This window comes from Suncus etruscus, chromosome 8, assembly GCF_024139225.1.
Source record: "Suncus etruscus isolate mSunEtr1 chromosome 8, mSunEtr1.pri.cur, whole genome shotgun sequence".
NCBI lineage: Eukaryota > Metazoa > Chordata > Mammalia > Eulipotyphla > Soricidae > Suncus > Suncus etruscus.
In genome coordinates this window covers 90512207-90540139 of record NC_064855.1, presented here as the reverse complement: position 1 = coordinate 90540139, position 27933 = coordinate 90512207, and the positions used below count along the sequence as shown (strand labels likewise).

Below are 27933 nucleotides of genomic sequence, written 5' to 3'. Positions count from 1 at the left end.
GACTAATATCAAGATAAATCTCGATGATATCCACAATAGTTCACATTTGAAAAAAAAAAAGTGTCTAAACCAAAGAGGTCTGGAGGGAAGGGAGAGAATAGAACAGATTTGATAACAAGAAGATTGGCAAGATGTGTTGATACTAGACAGTAGAAGGCAAAGGGAATACTATGATTTTGAGAGACTAGAAGAATAAAGGGAAACATGGTTTTGATTATAGACAGCTGGAATTCTGCAGGAAGAGCAGACTTACAGGAATGGATTTGCTTCCCATAGATATCTGGGAAGCCACAGCTGAAAAAGAGGGTGATGTTTCTAAAGAAAATGACAAAGCAAAGTACTGTAGAAATGTTGGCTTTGAAATACTGTTTGGCCTATGCCAAAGAAAGAAAGGATAAATTATGAAAGCAAAGAAAAAAACACCGGTGAAATAAGAGTTAAACTAATCACATGAAGTGTGATCAGAGTTACTATCAAATTTTCTGAGAAACAACAATAACAGTAACACAGATCAATGGGTGACTATCAAAATAGTTTTTGGAAGACCTATGCCAGGAATAGAGATGTCAAAGACAAGTGTTGTACGTCAAAGAGCAGGTAAGAGAGAAAAACAGCATTTCTTTGAGAAGCACTTTTGTGAAGAAGGAATACAAAAGGAAATAGAGAAATATATGGAATAGAAGAGTCTGTTGGTAGAAGAGTCATTAGCTTTTTTTGTTCTTAAAAAATTAAAAAAAAAATAGGGTCAAAGTGATAGTACAATGAGTAGAGTATTTGCCTTGCATGTGGTTCACCCGAGTTCAATACTCATAAGGTTCAACATCCCATAGGATTCTTCAACTCTGTCCGTAATAATTCCTGAGTGCAGAGCCAGTAACCCTTTAACAACTGTGTTGTTGTGTACACCCCCCAAAAAAGAAGGGTAATTAAAACTATAGGGGTTGGAGCAATAGTAGAGTGAGTAGTGCATTTGCCTTGTAAGTGGCCAAACTGGGTTCAAGCCCTGACAAAAAGTTATGGATAAACTTTTTTGAGTTGTTGGTTAAACAAGCTTCATGGACATGTTTTGGGGTTGAGCATTTGCTGCCATAGCTGTCCACTGCATTGTGGTCCAGTCCTGTCTACCTTCTGGACTTTGTTTTCTCCAATTGATTTAATGTTGACAAAACAAATTGGGATTTACACAACCTTGCGCTCAATACATAAATCTATTTTTTGAACAGAGAAAATGAGGATGCCAGTTGCATTTAATTATTAAATTGGTTATTTTCTAGCATATTTAAAATTTTATTGCAAGTGAAATATGTTACATTTTCTCTTTAGAGAAGGCTTATCATCTTTGGAGTCTGGGTTATGCCATTTTCATTGTGCCTGTGAACCAAATGATGTAAAAATTTTCTCTGCTCAAAGGAAAAATGGTGCAGTCTAGCGAGCTATAACACCTTCGTGAGAGAATGCTAAATTGTAATAGATCCAATTTGGGGTGACAAAATGCCCATATTACATACTTTAACTTTGCCTCTTATTTTTAATATAAATGAGGCATTTTAAAATTAATGTAGCCAGAGGCAGTGAAAGCATTTGGAATTAATTTTTCAACTCCTTACTACTATTTTTTGACAGCACACCAAGCAAAAGACATTACCAGTGTGACTACTAATAGAATAAGTACTTATCAGAATGCCTGTCAATACATAAAATTCTCCCAACACAGTTTGCACTAATGAATAAGTCAAAGAATTTCAGTTTATATATGAAAAGACAGGAACTATAAAGAACTGTGTACTGAACACTAAAAATTAATATATAATATTTGTGTACATGCAAAAGTAAGAAGAAAATTAAAGCAATTTCCAGAATACCTCAGGTCAAAGCAGAATTTTGCTATGTATTTACCTTAATAAATGTCAGGTTCTGTAGAACAGGTTCTGATTCTGTAGACAGAATCTAAATTTTTTTCCTAAAATCTCACCATACATTATTTTATTGACCTTTTAAAAATGTTCTTTTGGGGCTGAAGAGAATAAAGTGCATAAAACGTTTGCTTTGCATGTAGCCAATGTGGTTGCCTGAATCCCTTCAGGAGAGATCTCTGAGTGCAGATCCAGGAATCAGCCCTAAATACAGCTGAGTGAACACCCAATCCTGACAAGAAAATGAACTTTAAAAACAATATTCAGGGGTCAGAGAGATAATATAGCAAATAAGGTGCTTGCCTTACTCATAACCAACCCATGTCCAATCTCTGGCATCCTATATGGCTTCTGAAGCCTACCCTGAGTGATTCCTCAGTGCAATGCTAGGAGTAATCTCAATTCACTGCCAGGTATATTCCCCACTCCCTAAAAAAGCAAAACAAAACATAAACAGATTTACCTTTCTTTTTCTTTTAAACTTATTTGTGACTCATCAATATTTGCACAAAAACATGGTGGTGAAATTAGAATTGATGAATTTGCTTACTTTAAGAAATGAATTTAAAAGTGAGAGAAAATTATATGTACATAAAAATAAATTCAGTATTTATAAATATGTAAAATGAATATTAGCAACAATAACCTTAGAATAATTAAAAAGTCACTGAATAAAAACCAAAGATCTTAGAATTTCTATATTGTATGTGTTTGTGCATATTTGTATGTGTAGGTTTTGGGGCTGCATCCAGCAGGACTCAGGCTTTTTCTGATTCCATATTCAGAATCACTTCTGGTGGGCTGGGAAGACCATATGGGATGCTAGAGATCAAATCCAAAACAGCCACATGCAAGGCAAGTGCCCTGTCTGCTGTGCTATTACTTTGGCCCATTACTTATATTCTTATATCAACCAAACAATGGCGTTTTTAAATTATTTTAATTGTAGAGAGAAGGATCTATGGATTGATACACATAATTTGCATGTAGGAGGTCTGTGTTCGATGCCTGGCTTTGCATGATCTTCCCTAAACACCATTAGAAATAGCCCCTAAAAATCTCCAGATATTACTCAGACAAACAAATACATGTTTGGTTTAGGGGATGGAATTGAGAATCTATTGTATCATTTATACTTCACATATTAACTCTGGGTTGAATTTCTGGTACCACATTTATGCAAGCCTGCATGCTCACACACATACCCATAAATGAGTAAATTAATCATGTTTTATTTTGATGTAAATTAAAATAGTGATTTAAAATTGTAGAAGTATAATTTATCATTTATATGTTATTCATTCAACTTTCCTAACACAAATCAAGCAAGAAGTTATTGCTAGCTCAAGAATGAACGCTAGAACAAATGTTGAATTTCACCACTTTCACACAATGTTCACTTTTTTCCACAAAAGAAAAACAAAAAATCTTATGTCCATTATGAAATATAGAGAAAACTTTTGACAAAACTAGGCATCCATTTCTGATAAGAATTCTCAAGAAAATGGAAATATAAGGAATCTACTATAAAATAGCAAAAGCTATAAACTATAAAAGTGAAAGTTCTTCCTTTAATATTAGAAACAAAACAATGTTTTCCATTATCATTCTGTTTAATTTAGTATTAGCAACCTCAGTCTGTATAACTAATATGAACAAAATATAAAAGAAATTCAGATTGGAAAGAAAATAAGCAAAATGGTTACATTTGCAAATAAATAGAGAGAAAATCCTTAAGCGTGCCACTAAAAATACTCTTAAAAATAAATGAGAGCAGTAAAGTAACTGGCTAGAAAATCAATATACAGAAGTTGTTTACATTCTTCCTTGAAGACAGTGATAAATGAGAGAAGAAAGAAATTATAGGCCAGTGAGATAGTTCAGGTCATCTTTTACACAGCTGACCCTCGTTCCATCTCCGTAGCTCAGATAGTCCTCAAGCATTACCAGAAGTAATACCTGATTACCAAGCCTAGAGAAACAACAGACAAGTGAATAAAGAAACTAGGGTATATCTTAGAAAGGTATATTATACAGCCATTAGAAAAAAGCAGTGCTAAGACATTTGCTAATATCTGGTTGGACAAGGAAAGTAGCATGCTAAGTGCAATGAGTCAGAGGGAGATGGACAGACATAGAATGATGATACTCACTTGCAGAATAACAGCAAAAACATAGTAGGAGAATAATACCCTAGAAACTAAAATTATGAGGACTGGTCCTTAGTAAAGCTTGCCACAATGTGGCAAGTGAGAATAGATCAATAAAATGAAATGATCCCTCTGGACTAAAACTGGGTGCTGAGAGGAGGAAAAGTGTTTTACTTGATACCCTTTCGGTAACCTCATTGCAAACCACACAGTGCCTAAAATAGAAAGAGTAAAGTGTCTGCCATACAGTCAGACTGGGGACATTGGTGGAGAGAAGTGAAAAACAGTAAGGGATGGGTGTTTGAACATGACACAACTAAAACTCGGTCATGAACAACTTTGTATCTGTGTTTCACATTGACTCAAAATTATTTTTTTTAATAAAAGGGGTGGAAAATTCATGGTTTTGAAGAAGAGAGAATAGAGATGTTTTAAACAACAGTTAAAAAAAGATTGCCCAGAAATGTCTGGGCAAGAGAAGTGGCTCAGAATTCGCACAGCACAGCTCCAAAGGACATCTCTCTTTTTTCTCTTCTCTCTCTCTCTCTCTCTCTCTCTCTCTCTCTCTCTCTCTCTCTCTCTCTCTCTCTCTCTCTCTCTCTCTCTCACACACACACACACACACACACACACACAATTCGATTTGAATTCTGGCTCTGTACTCAAGAATCTCTCCTGTTGGTTCTAAGAGATACAGATAGTTAGGTAGATAGTTTAGGTAGGTAGGTAGGTAGGTAGGTAGGTAGGTAGGTAGGTAGGTAGGTAGGTAGGTAGGTAGGTAAGAAGGTAGGTAGGTAGGTAGGTTACAGACAGACAAGAAAAAGGCAAGACAAGAAAAGGACATAAAAGATAGATGATACTAGATAGATACATGATAGGTAGATGATAGATGACAGACAAGTAAATAGAACAAGACATAAAAAAGTAGAAGAAACTCCATATTTATAAAAAGAGAAAATTATATAGTAAAAATGGTCATCTTTCCAAAAGCAATATTACATATATTCAGTGAACCTTATCCAAAGTCAAATGCTATTTCTTTTTAAAAAACTGAACAAAACCAATTTTAATGTGAAATCACCAGAGACCTCAAAAGCTAAAGCAATTTTGAGGGGGGAAATGGTGGAAAATGAAAGTATCATATTTCCCACTTTCAAACCATATATGGCAGTAAGTAAAACAATATGATGTTGCAATAAAATAAAAACATGGATCAATGGAATACAATTGAAAGTCCCAAAATAACTTAAACATACATCCACATTTAATCTATGACAGAGAAGCAATGATCATACAATGCACTAAAGAAAATTTCTTCAACAGATGGTGTTGAGGAAATTGGAAGGCCCCATTTATTTCAACAAATGAAAACAAAGCACTCTTATATTCTATATACAAAAATAAACTTAAAGTGATTCAAGTATCTAGATATAGAAAAAATAATAATCCATGTATCTTATGATACAGTGTCAGCGATATCTCTGAAATCTCAATTCCACAGCAAAGAAAATAAAAGCAAACATTAACAGTTGGGGCTGCATCACAATTAAAATTACTGCATATTAAAAAATACATTTGCTGAAAAAAAAACCAACATTAAATGGAAGATGATTTGCACATGATATAGCTATTATTGGATATTTATTTAAATATAAAAGAACTTATGCAACTCAACATCAAATATATCAACCCAATTTTTAAAATGGAGACTACCTGAATAGACTGTCTTCAAAGAGGATGTACAAATAAGCAAACAAGCAAATGAAAATATTGATAACTTTGCTTCTTAAGAAAATGCTGTTTATAAACATTATGAGCTCTCATATCATTCCTACGAGGTTGAAGAAAGACTAGTAACAATTTTGACAATGTAAAAATACAAATACAAATAAAAGTCTTCATATATTGTTACTGGGAATGAACATTGGTTTACCCATTGAGAAAATAGTCTGAAGTTTCCTCACAAACTAAAAATAGAGTTATTCTGTGATCTGTCAACCCTAAATCCGGTATCAAGCTAATAAATATGAAATCATTAATTTGAAGAGCTTTCTTCAATGAACTCCTAGTTTATTGCAGTCTTATTTACCGAAGCCAAGATACAGAGACAATCTAACTATTGACATGATTAGATTTGAAGAAGTACCACATCTGTACCCAATGATATATTATTCATATATTTCTTTTTAAGATGTAATTTTGATGTAATGCAAATAAAAGAAACTTGAGTAAGTTAGGCAAAGTGAAAAAGTCAGAAGGAAAGATAAAAATTTTCAAATATTACATATTGGTTCAATCTAAGAAAACAGCAGATGATGAACTAAAAAGTTAAAATAAAGCATAGGAGTACTGCTCTCAATACTTAATATCTTTTGGAAGGAGAGAAAGGTTGGAGGCTGGTGATGATAGGTGTATTTCTTCAAAAATTATAATTTACATATTCTATATTTTCTATTTTATTACAAGTTCAAATTTGAGAGAAAAGGGAAGCTGGGTTTTCTTACTATATTTCTTTTTTATAGGGCAGTTTTTAATTTGTAACTTTCTATGAAACCTGGGCTTGATGCTAAGTATTATGTGGAGAGATAAGGAAAAATGGTTGCTGCTTTCCTCTATATAAATATGAGATTGATAGTACAATTGAGTATAAGTGCATGGATTAATAAGAGGCTATAATACTAAGACACAGTCAAGCTTGGTATATCAAGAAAAGCAAAACAATGTGATCTGTGGTTAAGGAGGACTAAGTAAAAAGGCTGAGGGCATCTTGAGGTTCTAGATAAAAGGAGCACCAGTTAAGGTGCTGAGCTGAGCAGAAGCGAAAGAAGATGAGAATGATAGATTGCAGACAGATAGCAGTAGATAGTGAATACTGTAAGGGAAGCTGGCGAGCTGGCATAGACCCGCTTTGAGATATTTAAGGCCATGTGGTGATTTGGGTGTATTTCAAGAGCTGTGAAAAATGACTAATGGGAGAATGGCCTGCGAACAGATCTGCCTTGTAAACTATTACTGTGACTACAGTGGAGAGTAGAGATTGGAGGAAGAGGTTTGAGACACTGCAGGTCAGAGATGGGAATGAGTTAGTGAAAACAGGTTGTTGACTGTGGGAATGTAAAGTGGGTAGTGTGGAGAGAGGGTAATAGCCCTGAAAGAAGGTTGGGTATGGAGCAAGTTCAGTCAGGGTTGATTCTTGAGTTTCTGGAGTGTTTGACAAATTTGTTATTGGTACCCTTCAACACTCAAGATCACTTTGAAGGAGAAATGGATTATTTTATGCTGTCTGGTATCAGAGAATGGGTGAGGGAGATGACACGTCTCTACAGCAACCAAATTATGTTATGAAATTTTAATGTATCATCACTGATAAAAAGAATCAGGTTCTTTGTTAATTTCCTTTACTCACCCCAGTGCAATGTATAGATTTTCTGGTTTTTTTCTAGCCTTCAATGTTTCTCCTCATCTTAGTAATGTTCCTTTCAAACTCTACATCTAAGAAACATTCTTTGAAACTTATTATTGAGCTTTTCTATATCATCTTTCTGCTCCCATGACTTTTTATCACATGAACTTGATGGCCTATTGTTGTCTAACTTTAAACTCAGTTTGAACATAGATCTGTAATAAAAATATCATTTTAATAGATGTCTTATCCCCTCTCAATCCTAAAGTACCTATGGCTCTAGAACATGTCTGACAAAATAGACATTTAATTAATATTTGAATAAATGAATAATTAAAAATTAGGCAAAAGTATTTAAATTCAATCTAAGTAACATAGATACAATGCTGTAAAATACAGCAGGAAAATGGATATTGATCTATAGCTTACTGCCCCAGTTACCACCTCTAGTTACATGTCTATTGATTGACCAGTTTTCTACTATGTCTTAATATTGTAGCTCATGTACCCTTAATGCGTCTTAGATCTTTTCTTTTTTTATTCATCTTTTTTAATAAATAGTTTTATGTCATTAAGTATTTAATATTCACTACATTGAATTGAAGTTATAGCTATTCATCCACTTCACATTTCAGTTCTCTTTCATTTCTCAGTAGCTAATGTCACTCCTTTTTGGTTCTGTCTTCTTGTCATCATCCTCTTCTCTTTAGACAAGTATTACTTATCCTTCATGTACCAACTTAAAATGTAAAATAAAGGAGCTTTCAAAAAGGAAGGCTCTAAGTTAATTCTGAGTTAATTTCCTGTCCTATTTTAAGATAATTGCTACCTGTTTATCTCAACTTGACTTCATGATCCACTTGAGGGAAGGGATGCATCTTATTTCACAGTGGAAGGCCTCATTTGTATTTGGGTGTTGAGTAAAGTTTGTTGGTTTAATTATAAATATCTGTCAATTATTGAAACTCAAGGTGTTCTAGAGGTGTTCTGAAGGCAATACTGTGAAAGAGCTCATTTCTAAATCTGAGACTTTATTATCTTCTCATGTCTCATTGTTTAACAATTGCTTGTTGTATACCTGCTATGTTTGATGTGTTGTATTCAGATCTGAGAGATACAATGGTTACTTAGATATGGACATAGTTCAGGAAGGAAATACAGGTAATCAGATAACATTTTCTGAGTACCCACTTCAAGCCAAGTCATGACAATATAGTGAGTAGAGATCACTATGAAAATGCTTCCTTCTCCCCTTAGACACATATTGCTACTTTGAGAGACAGAGCACAAGAACTAAACATGCAAACAAATGTATTCTTAAATGAATGCATGCTAAGTGCTTTATACTGGAACAATGTAAGGCAAGTTGGACCTGGAGGTTGAGGGCTGCTTTTCACAGTTGAATATCACCTTACCAGTGACAAGTGGTCTCTTTAAAAATTCTTGATTCTATTGATGTATAACAGAAATAAATGTTGTTCCCTTCAGGTTGCTGTATTTTCAACACAATTTACACTGTTACAGTAAATGATGGTGGAGAGGGAAAAGTGCATTTATACTATATGATGTTTAAATTCAACCCCTAATCTTCTAAAATTATATCAATGCCTTTTCATCATTGAGAGGCTTAAGTGTAGGAGGTGGGGAAATTTCCTACAATAAATGTTGTACCTCATGGCCATCTAATCACTCCCTCAAAAAAGTCTGAAAATAAAGGGCATATTTAAATTTAAATACTGAAGTTAGGAACATATTTTATTTGGTAAATTGCTAAAATTAAATTACAATTAAAATATTCAAGCTAGCCATACAATCAAGAGAATTTTTGTTCAGTACAACTGAATATAATGAAGCAAGACCAAGATTACTTTAAAATTATCCTTCATATACTTCTGCATGAGGAAATTATGATATTTAAACTATTATGGAAATATTTCTAGATTTTTCTCCCACAAATATACTACTAAACTAAGTTTTAAGTACATATCATTTCAAGGAAGGAAACTACTTATGAATGTAAGTATAGGTTTAGAAAATAATCATATGTAATAATTACTCATGATTTTGATTTATGATCTTAATCTGACAAACTGAGTAATTTTCTTGAGCAATTTTTGGTCTCGAAATAATAGTTTTTTCTGATTTTTGTTTAATTAAACAGCCTCTCTAGCATGAGGGTCAGTTAGGATGAAGGGACTTTATTAGGATACTAAGGGCTGCTTTGAGACTGAGAAGATGAAAATAATATTTTCTTTAACAAAGGGTTGAAATGATAAAACCTGAGTTTGTAATTCAACAAAAATATAGGCTAGAAATTTGAGTCATTTATGAATGTCATACATCACCTTTGCATAGGTTAATACTATGAGTGTAAGTTAACTATATTGGAGCCATTATCAGTTAGGAAGTGAGTTTAAGCAGCCCTTATAATTCCATCTGTGTTTATTGGTCTCTCTTATTTGCTCACCTTTAGTGTAGTCATATAAGCATAGTAGTTACGACAGCAACAGTACATATTTCTTGTCTATCACAGCCCCCTGAAATAAGTTAGAAAATCTAAGTTCATCTTCTCTCATTTCTAATCCACACTGCACTTCTATTAATAATAGCCTATCTGAATCAGTTATTTCCTGGATACCACCAACCACTAGTCTAAAAAATGATTGGTTCATTTAAATCACAAGACCTAGAAGTATTTATTATTACAATCCTTGCCTCCCTTTCTAGAGATGGGAGGAGCTGAAACATAGAGAAGAAACTTGTCATAAATTATGTTGGTAAATGGAAGAATTTGATTTCAATCCTAGACAGACAGTTTATGCTCTTAACTACTTCACTCCCGGTGCCTTTTGGGCTATAAGGTTGGATTTAAGATGGCACATTTCTTCTGTGGCAAGTGAGAACCAGAACTCTTTCTAAGCAGTTATGGTAAGTATTAGATACCAGGCTTTCACATTCTTACTTCAGCCACCAGCCTTTCTGATAAACTCATAAAACCATTAAAAAAATGGGTTTTCTTTTGAATAACTATAAATGTTAATGATTAGGCAAGTTGAAGTCATATCCTTTGATGCTTAAATCCAAAGGAGAAGCAGATTCATTTTTCCTTTAAGATAACAAAAAAAATTCTCACATTTTTGGCAAGCAAACTAAAGTTTTGCATCGAGTAAAATTATAATAATGTCTGCCTCCAATGAATAAGCATATATAAAAAGAACAATGAGTGTACATGGTCTTAATGGTATAGCATCTTTTTTTCTATGTGATGTAAATGACCAAATGTGAGTCTCTGAAGAGCACATTGTAAAATTCATACATGTTACACAACAACCAAGATTGCCCTTTTTTTCATCGTGGTGATTTTTTTTTCTTTCCATATCTAGCGGTTACTACTAAAGTCTGAAACCCTTAGTTACAGAACAAAGTGGTTTAGCAGTAATCGAGTCTGTGTGAGACTCAGGGAAGGATAATGAACATTCCCTGCAAGCTTTCTGCCTGGCTGCAGGTGCAAGAATCAGGAGATTGTGAATAATGCATGACATGCAGATGAGGTGGTGGATTCTCCTACTGGGGTTTTGACTTTGTTACCTGCCTTGCTGCTTGCTATATGTGGAAAGAAGGTAGGAGAGGAGGGGCTGAAGGAAGGCAACACAATTTAAAGACTGAGTTCACAAAAACACTGCCCCTCTCTCTCCATTTAAAGAAACAATCTTGGGAGGACAAACTGAAACATTTGAGATCTACCTTATCCCATAAAATAAGCTCTAAGTTATCAATTTACTCACATTAGTAAGGGGGAAAGCTTTCTCGTTCATCTGCTTAAATTTACACAACTATATAACTATGTGCTCATACACAGAAGTTCTTTGAAGATTGACCATTGTAGAAATTATTTACTTGAGTATTTGTTTTATGGATCAATATAATTTGTTTAAAGATACAAATCCCTAGAGAATATTGTACATGCATTAAGGACCCTCAAATTTTTTTCTATACCAGTATTTACAGTCAGATGCAGCAATAAAAAAGTAGGTTTGGATTTTTTCTTTTTTTTTTTTTCCCCAAACTTCACCTTCTGGAATTATCATGATGGATAGTGGTAGATGTAAACAGTTAAAGGATATAGAGTGGATTCAAGAACTCTGAGTATTTGGGGCAATCAGGATTTAAAACTTTAGGCAAAAAGATTGACACCCCAATGGGAATGTAGAGAAGATTTAAAAGGATTTCCTGCATTTCCCCTTAGGTCAAGGGGCTTTAACTAGGAAGATTTTTTTTTTGGACCCATAATTCCATTTTGACATTTCAAACAGATATGGGATAAAAGGGTGGGGGTGAGAATGGGAAAAAGAAAAATAAGACTCCCCCACTTTTTGTATAATTCTTACACATTTCTGTCTCTCCCTTCTCAGTTTGGGGTATAATCTGGCTCCCATTTTCTGGCTAAATTTGCCATTTCCGCTTGGCCCCAGTTTGGCCTGATGCCAAGACCAACAGGTGATCCTTGTCACTGCAGAACAGCAGGAAGTGGGCCATGCTTGAATGAGACAGTTCACCAGAGGGGCTGTCTGGCCTCTCTCCATCTTTCAGCATAATTAACACCCCCTCCCCCATGCAGGGCGGAAAATCTGTGCTGAGCAGCTCAGCTGCAGCAGCCATTGAGAGCCACTGTGAGGAGGAGAATGTTAATCAGGGATGTGGACTAAATCAGCCTTCCACATGCAAAGTGAAGTCTGATTCTCTATTTGCTGAAAGACTGCAGTGGTCGCTTCTTGAAGGCTAGAACTGTACTTATCTGTTTGGAAATGATTTTCATTTGCTCGCAACTATGGAGAACTGGATGTTTTATTGATCTTTGAAGTCTATAAGTTCTAACTGGACTTGAAGAACTGGTTGTACATTTGTTTTTGCCAGGGCTGAATAGATAGTAGTCGGGTTGAGATAGTTGCCATACATATAGCTGGTCCTGTTTCAGTCCTTGATACGATCCGAGTGTCCCCAGGAGTAATCTTTAAGCACCATGGGTTTGATTTCAAAAATAAATAAATAAATAAAAAAGCAAAGGAAGAGAGATTTTTTTCCTATTTTTGTCTTGTCAGCATAAAATTAATGTCTGGGTTAGAGAATTAGTATAGAGGTTAAGGTCCCAGCCTTCCATGCAACCAATCTGGATTGGATCCTCAATGCCATATGGCCCTCTGAATACCCAAGTGCAACACTGGTGGTGTGTGGTCCTAGGAACCCCTAAAACCATGGACCTGAGCAAGATTGCACCATCAGACCCTTGTGTTAATCTGTACGCAAATTGGCAAAGAATCATACAATACAAAGAGTTGGACACACATAAAAGCACATGATAAGACAAAGAAGTTGAGAGGTTTTGTAGCCTGTTCCTGATTGGAAGCTCTCAGTAGTACCTGGAAGCTCAACTACCTTAGAGATAATTTCCCCAAGAAGCTTATAAAACCCATTTGATTATTAGTTCTTCATTATTTGGCCAAACTTCCCTATTGCATTCCCCAAAGCCCAACAATAGGCATCATAACTAGGAAACGACTCGACTTTCTCCTAAAAGTATCTGCTTACCTTCCCTTTTTCCCAACTTACCTTCTACTTCCCCCACATTGCTGCAGATTCTATACCTGAATGACATTTGGCTGAAGGAAAAAGAACGTTGGGAAGGAAAAAGACTTTTTTCTATCTTCAGGTTCAGTGTTTGAGAACCTGCAAATCATTTGACAAAAGGCAGATTATCCAGAAGAAAAAGATTTTATTTATATATGCTCTACACGTGCAGAAGTACTCACTGATGAGAAACTAAAAGGGGTGGTTTCCGAATTTGGAATAGTTTGATCAAAATAAGGGACTGAATGGAAAATCTGGGCTGTAGGGATAGTAAAGTGGGTAAGGCTCATGCTTTGGATGTGCCAGCCCAGGTTCAATTTCTGACATCACATATAGTCTCCTATCACTACCAGAAGTGATCCCTGAGTGCAGAACAAGAAGTAAGCCATGAACACTGCCTGTTGTGGCCCAAAAAGAAAGCAAAGAAATAAATTGGAAAACTAGCTGAAGAAAAGAGGCTTATGCCGAGGTTGGGAGACAATTTGTGTGGGGAAACCAATGGGAATTAAGGATTGTCTATGTAGACCTTTCTCTTGGAACCTCTGGGCTGGTACATATTTGAACCTTCCAAGTTTAGAACATGAGGACATGTTTAATAATGGATTTTTTTTTTACATCAGAGAAAATATGCCTTGCTGTTGACATTGGGATAAAGGGGATTAGGCAGAGTCTGATTAGAGAAGGAACAGCCTGAAGAAAGGAATTACTGTGTGTATAGATGGACTTTACAAGATGGGCCCTATAATGTGAATTACAGAAGAGAATCAGCTCACTCTCCTGTCCTTGTCTTAATCCAATGGAAAGTGCTCACTCATCCATCTAGTTAAAGAAATATAATGTTGGGTGGAGGGCTCACTCAGTCCCTGGGATTCTCTCTTGGAGACCCCTCCCATACTTATGTCTGTTATTCTACATTGCTCCCACTCAAAAGGACTCTTTTTTATCAAAGCCAGTGTATTTTGGGTGGCATATTCTGAACCCCTTGTTATGTTGCTTTTTATGGTTTTTAAATCTAGAGTTTGACTGGGGTCTGTGTTAACTTAAACTATGACCTATTGTGGTAGGAACAGAAGACAATAAGAACTTATTGAGGTAAAGAACTGTTCTTAAAAATGCTTTCTACACACAACTAAACTCAGTTGCAATTAGTAATTGTTTTTTTTGTTTAAATTTTGCTCCTTTATTATTGTTTGGTATTTGGTTTGGGGGCCACACCTGGCAATGCTCAGGGATTACTCCTGTCTCTTAACTCAGAAATTGCTCCTGGCAATCTCAGGAAAACATATGAGATGCTGGGAATCAAACTTGGGTCAGTTCCTAATTGGCCATGTGCAAAGCAAAATTTTCTACTACTTTGCTAAATTGCTCAGGCCCCAATTTTTGGTCCTTTTGATGGTTAAAGAGAAAGAGTTATTCATAATAAACACTGACAAACTCATTGTGTTAAAAACAACAAAGACTAAAAATGAAGGCATAATTTACAGGCATACAAATTTAACTGCATCTTTTTAAAAATTGGGATTCAAGGGGAACAGAAAGATATTGCAGAAGGTAAGGTATTTTTTCTGGTTTGTAGATTGCCTGGTTCCGTCCTGGACATATTCATAGATCAGGAAGGCCAATAAAAGCAAACAAAAACTGAATAAAGTTTTAGGGAATTTTAAGCAAATATAGAAGTTTGCTTAAAAATCAGATCTCTTTGTATTTGTTCATTTGTATTCGGAACTGTGCATTTTTTAAAATTGACTCAATTACTCTTTTTCTATCTACAGGGTACATCCATCCCCAGTATCAAGAGTTCGGGGAAACCGAATGAATAATCAGAAGTTTGCTTGGTGAGTATATGTTATGAATATATGTTATGAGAATTTATGAGTCTTGTGGGAAACTTTAATAGAGGTATGTTTAAACAAATGAAAATTATTTCTGCATCTCTATGGAAAATATCTTTCTATTAACTGAACTACATAGTTTTCCTTTCCATTGGAAAAATCTAAATGAACATTAGAGTTCTTTCTAGTCAAAGCACTTCAAAAACTAAATTTGACAGTTTTATCTGAACAAATATAGTTGATTTTTTATTTGAGGAAGAGAAGTCAAAGGTAAGGTTCGCTACCAAACAGTACTTGGGAACTCAGAGCCACTCCTAGTGCTACTGGTGGTTTAGTGCAAGGGTGTGGTACTCCAAAGAACCAGAAACTACCATGGCTATCCAATGAACTCTAGGGTTATACCCAGCACTACTGGGGCGAGATGACATGCAGTGTAGGCTAGTTGCAACTCTGTCCCATGTTCCCACTTCCAACTGAGACGTTTTTTAAAGTAGTGATTCTCAAAATTTTACAGATGACATCAGGGCTAAAGCCAACCTTAATTTGTCACTAGCCTCACATGGTCTCCTCAACACCTTTGGGAACCATCTTTTAGCAGAAAGATTAGAGTAGCCTTTAAGCACCACCATCTGTGCTCCAGACTTGGAATGAAAGAAAAAAAAAAAAGGCAAGAACTGAGAGAAAGAGTTAAGAGAAAGTAAGAGAGTGTGTAGTTTAAGTAGTTTTTTTTATAGACACAATAAGTTTTTTAATGAAATTTAAGCAATCACTCATTTTCCTTGGCTGTCAACTTCTATTTCCAATGAAGGTTTTCATAGTTAATTTTAACTTAGATAAGTACTATTTAGATGATTCTTTCTGATCTTATTCTTAAGTAGCGTAGTTTTTAATTGGCTTTTAATTGGGGGAATTTAAAGATTTTTCACTGACCAGTTCTTGGATTAAAAGATAAATAAAATTTACCAGAATAGACTTGAAAAGTCAGTCACCACAAAATATTGATTACTTATATTTTTAACAGTCAATTTGAAATATTTTGCAAATCTTGAATTTTTTTTTAGGGGGGCCACATCCAGTAATGTTCGAGGGTTACTCCTGGCTTTAAACACAAAACTACTCCTGGTAGGGAGCAGGGTATCATATGGGATGCCAGTGCTACCCACTGGATGAATACTCCAGACCCTGCACATGTTTAAGGTGCACCAAAAATAAATGAATTAAGAGGCCCAAGCAAGCATTACAGGATAAAACCTGCCTTGCATCTGACCAAACTGGGCTCAATCCCTAGTATTTCATATGATACTAGTGAGCCCCACCAGGAGTGATCCCTGAGCATAGAGCCTGAAGTAAACCCTGAACAATATCATGTGTGGTCCCCAAACCAAAAAAATATAAGAACAAAAAGGAAATAATGTGGTTTAAAATCCATATCTATTTCATTTCACAAAATTAACCTTTCTACATTCATGTAATGTTTAAAGGAAAAAAACGTACTGTATATGTGCAATATTATTTCAAAGGTGAAGGGAAATTCACATTCCTCCATTTTCACTTTATTGAATTGTGCTTAGAATAGGATTTTGATGAAAAACGATGGTTATTTTTTTAATGGGAAGATGATTGCCAAAGATTGGTGTTCTAAATTAATTTTATTCCTAAATCAGAATTATTTTTAGGCACAAAATGATGATTCTTTGAATGTGAATAGTGTCTAATCAGCTCACCTCCCTTCCCCCATTAAATCTAATTAGCCCTCACAATAGCTTGGTAATGTTGTTAAATATTATGCTTTTCTTTTCACAGACAGGGAAATGGAGCACAGAGGCTATAGCCATTTGATTACACAAAGTGTAAAGGCGGGAACATCCTTCCTAGTTTCTCACAATGACTAGAGCATATTGTCCCTTGTCAAACCTGGGAAAGCTGAGAGAATAATAATAATGCTCATGGCCATTGCAGAAAAGGAAATGGGAGAGAGTAGGGCCTCTTTCAAGTGCATGGAATTGATATTCCTTCTTTGTACGAGGCATATTGTACTGCAGGAACTTTATTGCCCAGAAGAGAATATAGGATGCTCAAGTGAACAATGTGAGCTTTGAATAGAGTGAGCACAGCACTGTCAGTTAGGAGATCAGTGTCTACAACTTATTTCTCAATAGCGAATGTGGAACAAGGATGTGTGTGATAACGCATTTTCATTTCTTCACCTTTTTTTTTTTCCTGGAGTATTGGTGTGATGATAACTTGTTCCTGCATTATTCAGAGTACAGTCTATAGTTAGTAAATGGAAGCCACTGTCATCTGGAGAAATAATCTTTAAGGCCAAAGCAATTTTTATTACTAGCCCCGAGAAAATTCAGCTTTCATTTATTTCAGCAGCAATGATTTATAATCCTTTGCATTGAGAAAAGTTCGAGATTAGAAAGAGAAAACAGTTTCTGGTTTTGGAGAGTTCTCTGTTGCACACTTGTATGTGTGGATGTACGTGTGTGTAATGTCACAGAGGCAGGCTGTATCAAGCCACCCATGTAAAATATTTTGGATATATGCAGATAATGCTTTAAGAAGAGATGTCTATTATACAAGATAACGTTTAAAAATGCAATTCTATTTAAGGCCTAGTTTCAAATGGGTAATTGGGAAGAGGAAAATGTAATGGAAGAGAACTGCAGAAAAACATGTTAAAGAAGAAATGTATTTTTTTTATCATTAGCAGATGTACATGGCATACATGTGTGTGCATGTATGCACATGTCTATATGTATATTGTAACATATTAGTCTTAGATATGCTCCAGAATGATTTTGTATTTGTATAGATTGAGGTCACCACAGTAAGTCTGGTTAATTGTTGCTTAATTATTTTTCTTGTGATAAAGATGTTTTAGGAGCTACTCTATTTGCAACTTTCAGATGCATAGTACAATATGTAAAACTATTGTCCCCTTTTCCTCACAGTCCCCACGACTTCTGGAAGTGTGTCTTTCCATCCATTTCTCACCAATGTGCCTGTATTTATCATTTCTAGCAGCCTCCAATCTATTCCCTTCATTGATGAGCTTGTCTTGTTTAGTTTTTGTTTGCTTTTTTTTTTTTTTTAAGATTTCACATATCAGTAAAACTATGTGATATTTGTCTTTCTCTGAATGAAGGTTTTCTAGTAATGGCAGAATAAGAAAAGCAGAGCATTGAGAGCATTTCTAATCTGGATGATGTAACTGTAGCATCCCGCATGGATTTGAAACCTATGTGTTATTTGGTCATAACTTAGTTAAAACAATACAACAGTTGAAGCATTTGCCATGCATACAGCCAACCCAGGTTAAATTGTAATCATCACATCTGGTTTTGAGCCCACAAGGAGTGATTTCTCAGTACAGAGCCCGTAGTGAGCTTTGAGCACTACTGGGTGTGACCCCAAAACTAAACCAAAAAACAGTATTTCTATTATATATGCTACTCTGAGTCTTCAGATAATTATGGTGAACATGGTATGTGGAAATTTCTCTCTTGAAAGAAGCTCGGTGAATCACCTGCATCTTACATCTAGTTAGTAATAAACATTTTTTGGGGGGGAGAAACTCACTATAGAAGTCCAGGAATATTCATTCTAGCAATTAAGAGGAAGTGAAAGTAGTAGTTGCTATGAGAGAGGCAACACAGAAGAAATTTGGTATAATTTATGGAGCTAGATGTCATGTTGAAACATGTGAACATTAGTCTGTTTCTGGTTTGAGTTAGTATGCCATATGTGCGTGTGATTGAATAATTTTGTGCATTATATTAATTGTTGCTCCAGTTTTTAAAAAATGTTCTGGTCCAGAGAAACAGTATCAGAGTTAAAGTGCTTGCCTTGCATCCCACCTACCCTGGTTTAAACCATTGTCACTGTAATCTTCTAAGCAATGCCAGGAATGATCCCTGAGCATCAGTTCAGAAATAAGCCCTGAACTCTACCTGGTGTGGCCCACTTACCCATAATTCCCCCAAAGTGTTTCTTAAATAAGCAATTAAACCTCAGTAAAGGATGACAAAACTAGTTTAGAATTTATACATAGGAGATGTATGATGATTTGTGGGTTGCAAGAGTCAATGAATGTAGTTGAGATAGCAAACTAGTGTTTATTATTGAGTAAACACATTTTAAAATTTTAAGTGGTATTTTCCATTGCAGAATGTTAACATGCAAAGTAGCATTCACTGACCTCATTTTTGTGGCAACCATTTCCTCTAGAGTTGAAAAATAAATGGGAAAGCATGTTGTCTCAAGATAGATAAACTATAATTGGAAAAAATATATGAAATGGGAGAAAGGGAGAGAGAGGTCCATGTAGGTAAAGGTTCTATAACATATGTTAGAATGGGAACAGGTTTATTACCTTCTAACACCAGGTCTTTCATTTTAGCAGGAAGTACTTCCTAACTGAGTTGTAACTCAGTGATTGCTCACATAATTCACGTATCAAAAGTCTAAGGGTTTTTTGCTTTTGTTTGTTTTGTTGTTTTTTGGGCCACACCCAGCTGCACTCAGGGTTTACTCCAGTCTCTACACTCAGAAAACATGACTTCTCACTGTTTCTGGGAACCACATGGGATGCCGGGTATCGAGCCGGGGTTGACTGCATGCAAAGCAAATGTCCATTGCAAATGCTGTGCTATCATTCTGGTTCCTGAAGTCTAAGCTTTGATCCCTGACAACAAAACAAAAAAATCAAAACTTTCTTGAAAAAAATGTTAGTACCCCAGTAAAAGCATTAAAAAACAAAGCAAGGGCTGTATCTAATAACTGACTACAGAGCTGAGATTACCAAATGGTGGGGGGAAAGAAGAGATAAACCAGAAGTAGTGGGAAGACACTGGAAGAAGGTCTTTGGAATTTTGGTGGTGGTGGAGGTGCTTTAGTTTGGTATACCAAAAACATAAACATGAACACTATTGTGACCATGGTACCTCAACTACAATAAAATTTAAGACTATTTAAAAAAATATCATTAGACCTGTGCTTGGTTCGTTTCATATTCAGTTCATCAAAGGTAGCAAAGTAAGCCTTATGTAAAACTCTGTCCATGGAAAAGACTCCCCACTGTGCTCTCTATCTCATTACAGCAATATTTGATTTGATGATTTATGAAGCCTTGGAGGCTTAGTCTTGTGAATTTCATCTTCTATTTCATGCACCTGATCTCTTTTCTTTCACTACTGATCCGAAATGATCACACCTTTCTCTGTCCAATAATGATGTAAAATAAAATGAGAGGATTTACACTTTTCCTTAAATATAATAACCTGCCCAATTTTGTTTGGAACGGCAGTGGGGAATAAATCAAGGATATGAGGCAAGTCCTAGTGGAGAACTGGATGTACAGATAGACTTTTGTTATTTACAGATTTTTATTTTTTCATATAGTGACCACACCTGGTGGTGCAGTGCTCTGGGGGCCATATAGTGCTGGGACTGAACTCAGGCTTCCCACAAACTATGTGTTCTATCATTTGAACTATCTCCCCAGCCACTACTGATCTTTTTTTCACATGAAGCAATTGTGTTCTGATATCAAACCCATAAGAGAGTAGTTCTTTCCAAATTATGTTTTGGCTGTTTGATTCCCAAGGATATAATAAACATCTGGAACATATGTTTAATGTGTAAATGTAGATTGGAACAGGCCAAGAAGAAACTTGTTGAGGAATATTTCTGAACTGAACACTGAGGTTGATTTAAAGTTTCTCAAATTCTCAGAAGAGTGTATTTCAAAGATACACATACTCGTTTATGCTCCTTTTCCATATTTCCTCCTGTATTATCATTACCCTAGAACCTAAAAGATTTAGTTATATATTGTTGTTTGAGAAATTTATTAGCAGTGTAATGGAGATATTTGTGCAAATTATGCCACCTCACATTTGAATATAGAAAAGTATCATGACATGTGGATAGCAGAAAAGCATTTGCCAATGTTGATAGTTCATTGTTGGATATAGAATATTTCATTGGATTTCAGTAATTATCGGCATACAGTTGCAAATCATTTGTTGAAGATATAAATAGTATGGATTTCTGTCATAAAAATGACAATATTCCTTATTGTTTGAAGGCTTGGCCTTAATAGAAAAAGACACTGCAGTTGTTGATATTATAAGCCTTTCAGAAAGCAGATGCTGAACTAGACCTTTGGGGGTAGTGGGATGGGGAGTTAGAGAATTCCCAAAGGTTTGAAGAGTCAGAAGGAAAATAAAATGTAGCCTCGTCAACTTTTATTCAACTCTCACTTTACAGCTGTAGAAATAGAGGCCCCAAAACAGAGATGTTATATGTCAGATGAGGGTTAAGACATGGTTCTCAGCACATCCAACTAGACTTCCCTCTAGCTGGCAGGTAACTATTTGTAGTTAGAGCAAGAGAAAAGCTCCAGATTAAATAAGATAAATGTTTAATTCGTTATAAACTAAGCAGTTCTTCATCTGGAAAATTTCAATGAGATTGGTGTGAGGGAGAGAGAGAAGAAACAGAAGAGCCCAATGAAGACTTCTATGCCCACACCAATATGTGGCAGTTCTTCCCTGCCAAAATGTTGACTCATCATTTGTGGATCCTTGCATGTTCATTATTTATAGACAATATTGATTGTGTTACCCGAACGTTCTGCCGCCTCGCTTCCTAATTTATAGGACAAAAATTATGATGCTCTAGATAGACTTTAATACAAGAAAATTCTAGTTTCTGGCATGAATATCTTGATGAATTTTAAATCTATATGTGTTGGCAAGTAAGCAACAGTAAATTGACTTTAGATTTAGTTTGGAAGTGCACTGTCTCCAATGTTTGATAACAAACTGAGAATATGGGCCCTAGTTCATGTAATCATAAACCAGCTTGCAAGTTTTCTGTATGCCTACTGAATTCAAATGAAAACAAAAACTCTCAGAGGTTTTGAAATCTTTGTAAATTCATGTTCATTATTTTTTTACTATTTGGGATATCAAATTCTTAAATTACTCCCAAACTCTTCTCTAATTTAACTTGATGGCAAATACAGATACTTTAAATTATGTGCTACTTTTCAGATTAATCTTATCATAAAAGTCTTTGTTCTGATTTTCTTAAATTTTCTTTTATCCAGAAAATGTTTTTTTTTGTTTTGTTTTTGGGCCACACCCGTTTGACGCTCAGGGGTTACTCCTGGCTATGTGCTCAGAAATCTCTCCTGGCTTGGGGGGACCATATGGGACGCCTGGGGATCAAACCGCGGTCTGTCCTACACTAGAGCTTGCAAGGCAGACACCTTACCTCTAGCGCCACCTTCCCGGCCCCCAGAAAATTTCTTAAATTCTCTTTTTATAAAAATAAAAACTTTATGATAGGATAATTTCACTTTCTTTTAACTATCAATCGACTTTTGTATCTAGTACTGCTTCAGTAACTAACAAGATGATTTTGGGAGAAATTTTAAGTAGATATTTTTACTGCAATTTTTACTGCTATTATTTATTGCAATATTTACTGCAATTTTTTTTTTACTGTACACATTTCCTTAAAAATAGGTGGATTAAGATCAGGCTAATCCTTGTCACTATTTGGGCACATTTTGTATTTTTGGGAGGGAGGTTTATTTTTTTTTTTTAAGTTTTGTTTTAGGCCAAAGTCCATATGGACTTATTCCTGGCTCTGTGCTCAGGTTAGCCCTTTGCAAACCTTATTACTAATACTAATTCTCCAACCCCTGACCTTCATATTTATTGAAAATCTGTGAGTAATTTTTTTCTTTCTAAACCTACTCAGAAATGTATTTATGCTTTAGCTGATATAAGAACCAGAGGGTATGTCAACTGCATTGATGCTTTACCTGATAATACAATCTGGGCATATGCTAGTGCATTCTTTAATCATTTTTTACATATATTTAGCTTTGTGGTTACCTGTTTTACTTCCAGTTCATTACAAAAACAAAAACAGTTATATTTACTAATTTTGGCATGAGCAAGAGGTCCAAAGAAGTTTACTTTTCAAAACTCCACAAACTTGGAGATTGAACATTTTGCTTCTCAATAATATGTTGATCACCAAGTAAGTTCCAAGAGAAAATGTAAAATATCTTTAACTAAATAAAAGGGAGAGAGCTGGAGCGATAGCAGAGTGGATAGGGTGTTTGCCTTGTATGCAGCCGACCTGGGTTTGATTTCCAACATGGGCCTCCGAGCCAGTCAGAATTAATCTCTGAGCACAGAGCCAGGAGTAACTCCTGAGTGCCACTGATTGTGGCCTCCTAAAAAAAAAATGATAACTAAGGTCAAATTTTGTGGAATCCATATAATCCATGTAGGAAGAAGTTTATAGTATTAAAATTATATGTCAGGCCGGAGAGAGAGTACAATAGATAGATGCTTGCTTTGCATGCAGCCAAGCAGGGTTAGATCCCCAGTACTTCTTATGGTTCCTTATGAACTACCTTGTGTGATCCCTGAGCATAGAGCTAGAAGTCAATCCTGAGCACAACCAGATGTGGCCCCAGAATAAAACAAGTTATCTACAAAAAGCCTGTGGAGGGTGGGGAGGAGGTAATAACTTATATATAAAATAAAGCAAGTATAACAAGTGACATAAAATTCTCTATTTGTAGCTAATTTTTCATACCTATACACTTTTAAACACTTAAAATTCACACAATTAGGAATAATGATTTATTTAACATATTGTTAGTGCTATAGGTTTTTTTATTATTAATTAAACCACTTTCATGTGTGAGCCACCAATGGTACATACCAGCATCAATATGTGAAAGTACAGCTTTGGATCATTTCAAGTAGTGCAGTGCATTTATTTTTTTTTATCATAACCTCACTATTATACTTGTTCATACATAGAAATATTTTGAGATAATGTTGATTTTTCACAACTCTATTTTGAAGTTAGAATTGCACAAATTATACATTACGTTTTTACCAGAGTACCCATATTGCCTCACCACAATCCATTGAACTCACTTCCCTCTGTTCCCTTCTTTTGTTCCCCTCTTGTGACCTCAGTCCTGATACAAGAGTCCAAAGGTTGGGTTTTCCTTTGGTTTGGTGTGTTTCCTTGCTGTGCTTCTTTGTATTCTCTGTATGACTGACATATTTTGGTAGTTTGTCTTGTGAAATTTTCTTTGCCTAATCCCATCTACTTGCATCCAGCTTGTCACAAAAGGACACATTTCATCTTTTCTTATAGCTGAGTAATAGTCCGCTGTGCATATATGCCACATTTTTCACAACCCATGACTTTTTGTGAAGTTCTAGAAAAAATGAAACCATAGTTACGGAAAATACATCAATGTTTGTGCTAGAAATAAGGGAGGAAGGGAAACAGGCTGCTAAGTTACAGTGATTGATATAGTCTATATTTTCTCTACCCACTCATCTGTCCTTGGATACTGGGGTGTTTCTTTACCTGTGAATAGAACTGCATAGTTTATCGGTGTGCACAGATCTTTTAATTTCATGTTCTTTAGATACGTTGTAAGAAAAATGCTGGGTCATCTACTAGATGCATTGTTCATATTCTGAGAAATCTCTGTACTCTCTTCTATAAAGTTTGGATGAATTTACATACACACAAAGTTGTAGGGTTAAGGGGACTCTCTTTTTCTTCATACCTCCAATCAAATTTGTTGTTTCCAACCTCCCTGGCAAAGACCATTCTTACTGGTACGAAGTGACAACTTTTGATTTTCATTTTCTGATAATAAGTGATAATAAACTTTTCTTTCTGTGCCTGCAAATCATTTGTACATTTTTTATGAAGTGGACTGTTTAACTCTTCCTATACCCCCACCTCATGCCCAGAAGTGCTCAAGTTTCTCCCAACTTCATTCATTCATGGTCATTCATTACAGTGCTTAGGTGGCAATACATTGCTGGGGATTTTAGGTTTGGTGACTACACCTGGCAGTGCACAAGGGACTATGCAGTGGCAGGGAACGGATCTGGGTCTTGTACATGCAAAGCTGTGCTCCAGCTCTTTGGACTATCAATCTCCTGCTTCTCCCCATTTTTGGGATAGATTAATGCTATTATGTTGTGGATTTCATAAGCACCTTCTTTGGATTTAGCCCTTTGTCAAATATTACTGTGTTCAAATATTCTCTTTCATTCGGTGCTATACTATTTTAGTGTTAGCTTCTTGTGCAGTACAAAGACTTTTTAGTTTAATGTAATTACACTTGTTGATTTTTTACTTCTATTTCTCCCTGCCATTAAATTTGTATTCCTGCATACATCATAGAAGCAGCCTCAACTTGTGGACTAATCTGATACACGGCTCCTCCAGAAGACAGCAGAAGACTGGAGACTATGTGCACTTGATTCGGTGCATTTGCACCTTTTATTATCTCAGTTGACTATTCTGTAAAATTTAGAAAATACTAAAAGTCACTGTGCAAAAGTTAAGGCTCTTGCCTTGCATGTGGCCAGTGCCCACAGTTTAATTCCCAGCACTGCAAATGAACCTCAGGTACCAGGATGACCCCTGAGCACAGAGCCAAGAGTAGCCTGTGAGGAATGTTGGGCATGGCCAATTCCCAAATGGTTCCCTTCCCCTCAAAATAATTTCCTTTAAACTGGTTAATTGCTACATTTTATAGCATAGCACTAGATTATCTAAGATTTCAACATCTTCCCCATCATCAATGCATTTCCTTTAATATTTTAATTGATTTAAGATAGCAATAAATAGTATACACATATATAAAACAATTAAAATCCACTCCTATCAACTAGGTTTTAGTCACAACAACTTCCCCTACCTGTCCATTGTTAAGGAATTATGGATGCCATTTGGGGACAGTGGAAGTGAGTGGCTAAAACAGAAAATGGAACACTACAATTGAGGAAAGAAATATTCATCCCTGAGAAGAGAGGAGGCTGAAACATAGTCAAGTGTTATGCATAAAATCCAGTTGCAGCAGTTTTGAAAACTACAGTATCAAAGGTTATTTTAAAAAGTGCCTCTCCCAGAGCTATGGTAAAGCATTTGTCTTGCATGTGCTAACCTAGGATGGACTGTGGTTTGATCCCCTAGAGTCCCCTATGTTCCCCCAAGCCAGGAGCTATTTCTGAGCACATAGCCAGGAGTAACTGCGGAGCGTCACTGGGTGTGGCCCAAAAAGGAAAAAAAAAAGTCCCTCTCAAAGAGGCAGATGGTGAATAACAGGGAAAGGATAGGGGCAGGTAATTGATGGAGGGAAATGAAAATGAACACTAGAAAAGGAATCAATGTTGAAATAATATATTCCTGAAACTCAATCATGAATAACTTTGTAATTCAGAGTGAACTAATAATATAATGAACTTATTAAAAAAAAAGTTGTTAGATTCCTAGACCTGCTTCACCATCACTTTGCTCTACTTTTATTTTTTTTCTCTTTTGTTTTTGTGAGGTGGACTTCTTTAGTTAGAAGTAATAGAAATAGAGTCAAGATACATTCAGTGGGAGCTATTTTGTGAAGGAAGAGCTGTGGGCTACTGAGGAGCTGAGTCTGAGGAAGTTCTGGGTCCCAACCCTCAGACCAAGAGACAGACTGGGGTGGCAGGTGCAGGCCAGAGTGTAAAGTCTCAATTGTTTCTGGGCACCGGACTTTGGCTAAGGGATCAAGGAGCCTTCATTAAACATCCCAGAAAGACCACATGCGATGAGGAGAGGGTTGTTATCCAGAGGAGATGTGGGTGCTGTACCCAAAACATGATTGGGAGGTCTGTGCTTCATAAAGAAAGAACAGAGCTTTACCCTGCTATTTATTCAGCTAGAAGGTGTCATTAAAGGTCCTTAACAAACTGCAATGGTAATCCCTGGAGGCCCTGACTTCTCTGCTTTGGAAGATGCAAATACACTACAATTAGTAGCTGAAATTAGTGGGCTTTGCCCTTGCTTGGTAAATGGTCATAAGAAGGATAATCAAAATAGACTCTAGTCCCCTGGAAACTTATTTTTGTATCCTAATCCCCTCAAAACATTCATTTCCCAGAAATCGTTCTTTATATAACATATTTAGAAATGCAGCCTTTAAAACCAAACATACATAGTTATTGCAATTAGATATCTAAAATAGTCAAAAAATAAAAGAACCTCCTATAAAATGTATGAAACTTGCTCTGTATTTGGAGTCTGCTATGTATGTATCCTTATGCCATTTAGGGAGTAGGTTGGTAGGTAGGACAGGAGGAAGAGAGAGAACTGAAAAGTAGTAAAGTACTTGTCAGTATTTCTATTAAATGAATGAATTATCTCTGACCCAACTACTCAAATTAGGTTGGAGGGAGAGAGGATAAGAGGCCCTAGTCTTCTTTGAATAGCTTGGAAAAATGAAAATTTACTAAATGACTTATTAGCTCCCAGTAATATTTCAGTTTACTTAAGTGGACACTCTCACCATCTGGATGATTCTTAGAATATTTTTATAATTTCAAGTGGAGACAGACTTTACTTGAACTTTCCTGAGCCTTTTTTAAATTTATTTTCGGGGTCATACCCAAAGTGAAGCTAGACTTTACTTGAACTTTTTTGAGCCTTTTTTAAAACTTAGTTTTGGGATTACACCCATTGATGCTATGGGATTACTCCTGGTAGTGCTCTAGAGACCATATGGGATACTGTGAATTGAGTTAGTATTGGACACATGCAAGGCAACTGCCTCATCAATTGAAATATTACTTCAGCCCTGAGCCTTCTTTTTTGGGGGGTGGGGGTTGAGGAATGAAATAAAGCTTTTAGGCTGCAGACAGTGCTTCTTGGGTCTTCTTGTTCTTAGGTTGCCCTAAGAGGTGCTCACTCAACTCAGTGGTAAGGGTGAGCTGGCATGCAAGACAAACACTTTCTATCTTGTACAATCTCACTAGTCCTTTGGGTCCTTCTTAATGCTAACCAGGTAGAATCCTGACGTGTTGAGCCTAAGTATGTTGCTAAGACTGTGACTTAGTTTATTAAATAAATAGGAGCTCCAGGTGGCATCTCTTATACCCAAGCCAAACTACTCTCTT

The 27933-nt window shown here is 35.8% G+C and overlaps 1 protein-coding gene across 1 annotated transcript in view; it reads left to right on the top strand.

The window, feature by feature from the left end:
• Positions 1-27933, top strand: part of KLF12 (KLF transcription factor 12) — a 501377-nt gene that overhangs the window by 393562 nt on the left and 79882 nt on the right. The window contains exon 6 of the mRNA XM_049778917.1: positions 14864-14926. Within this exon, the coding sequence (XP_049634874.1) occupies positions 14864-14926 (63 nt within the window). The remainder of the gene's footprint in view (positions 1-14863; positions 14927-27933) is intronic.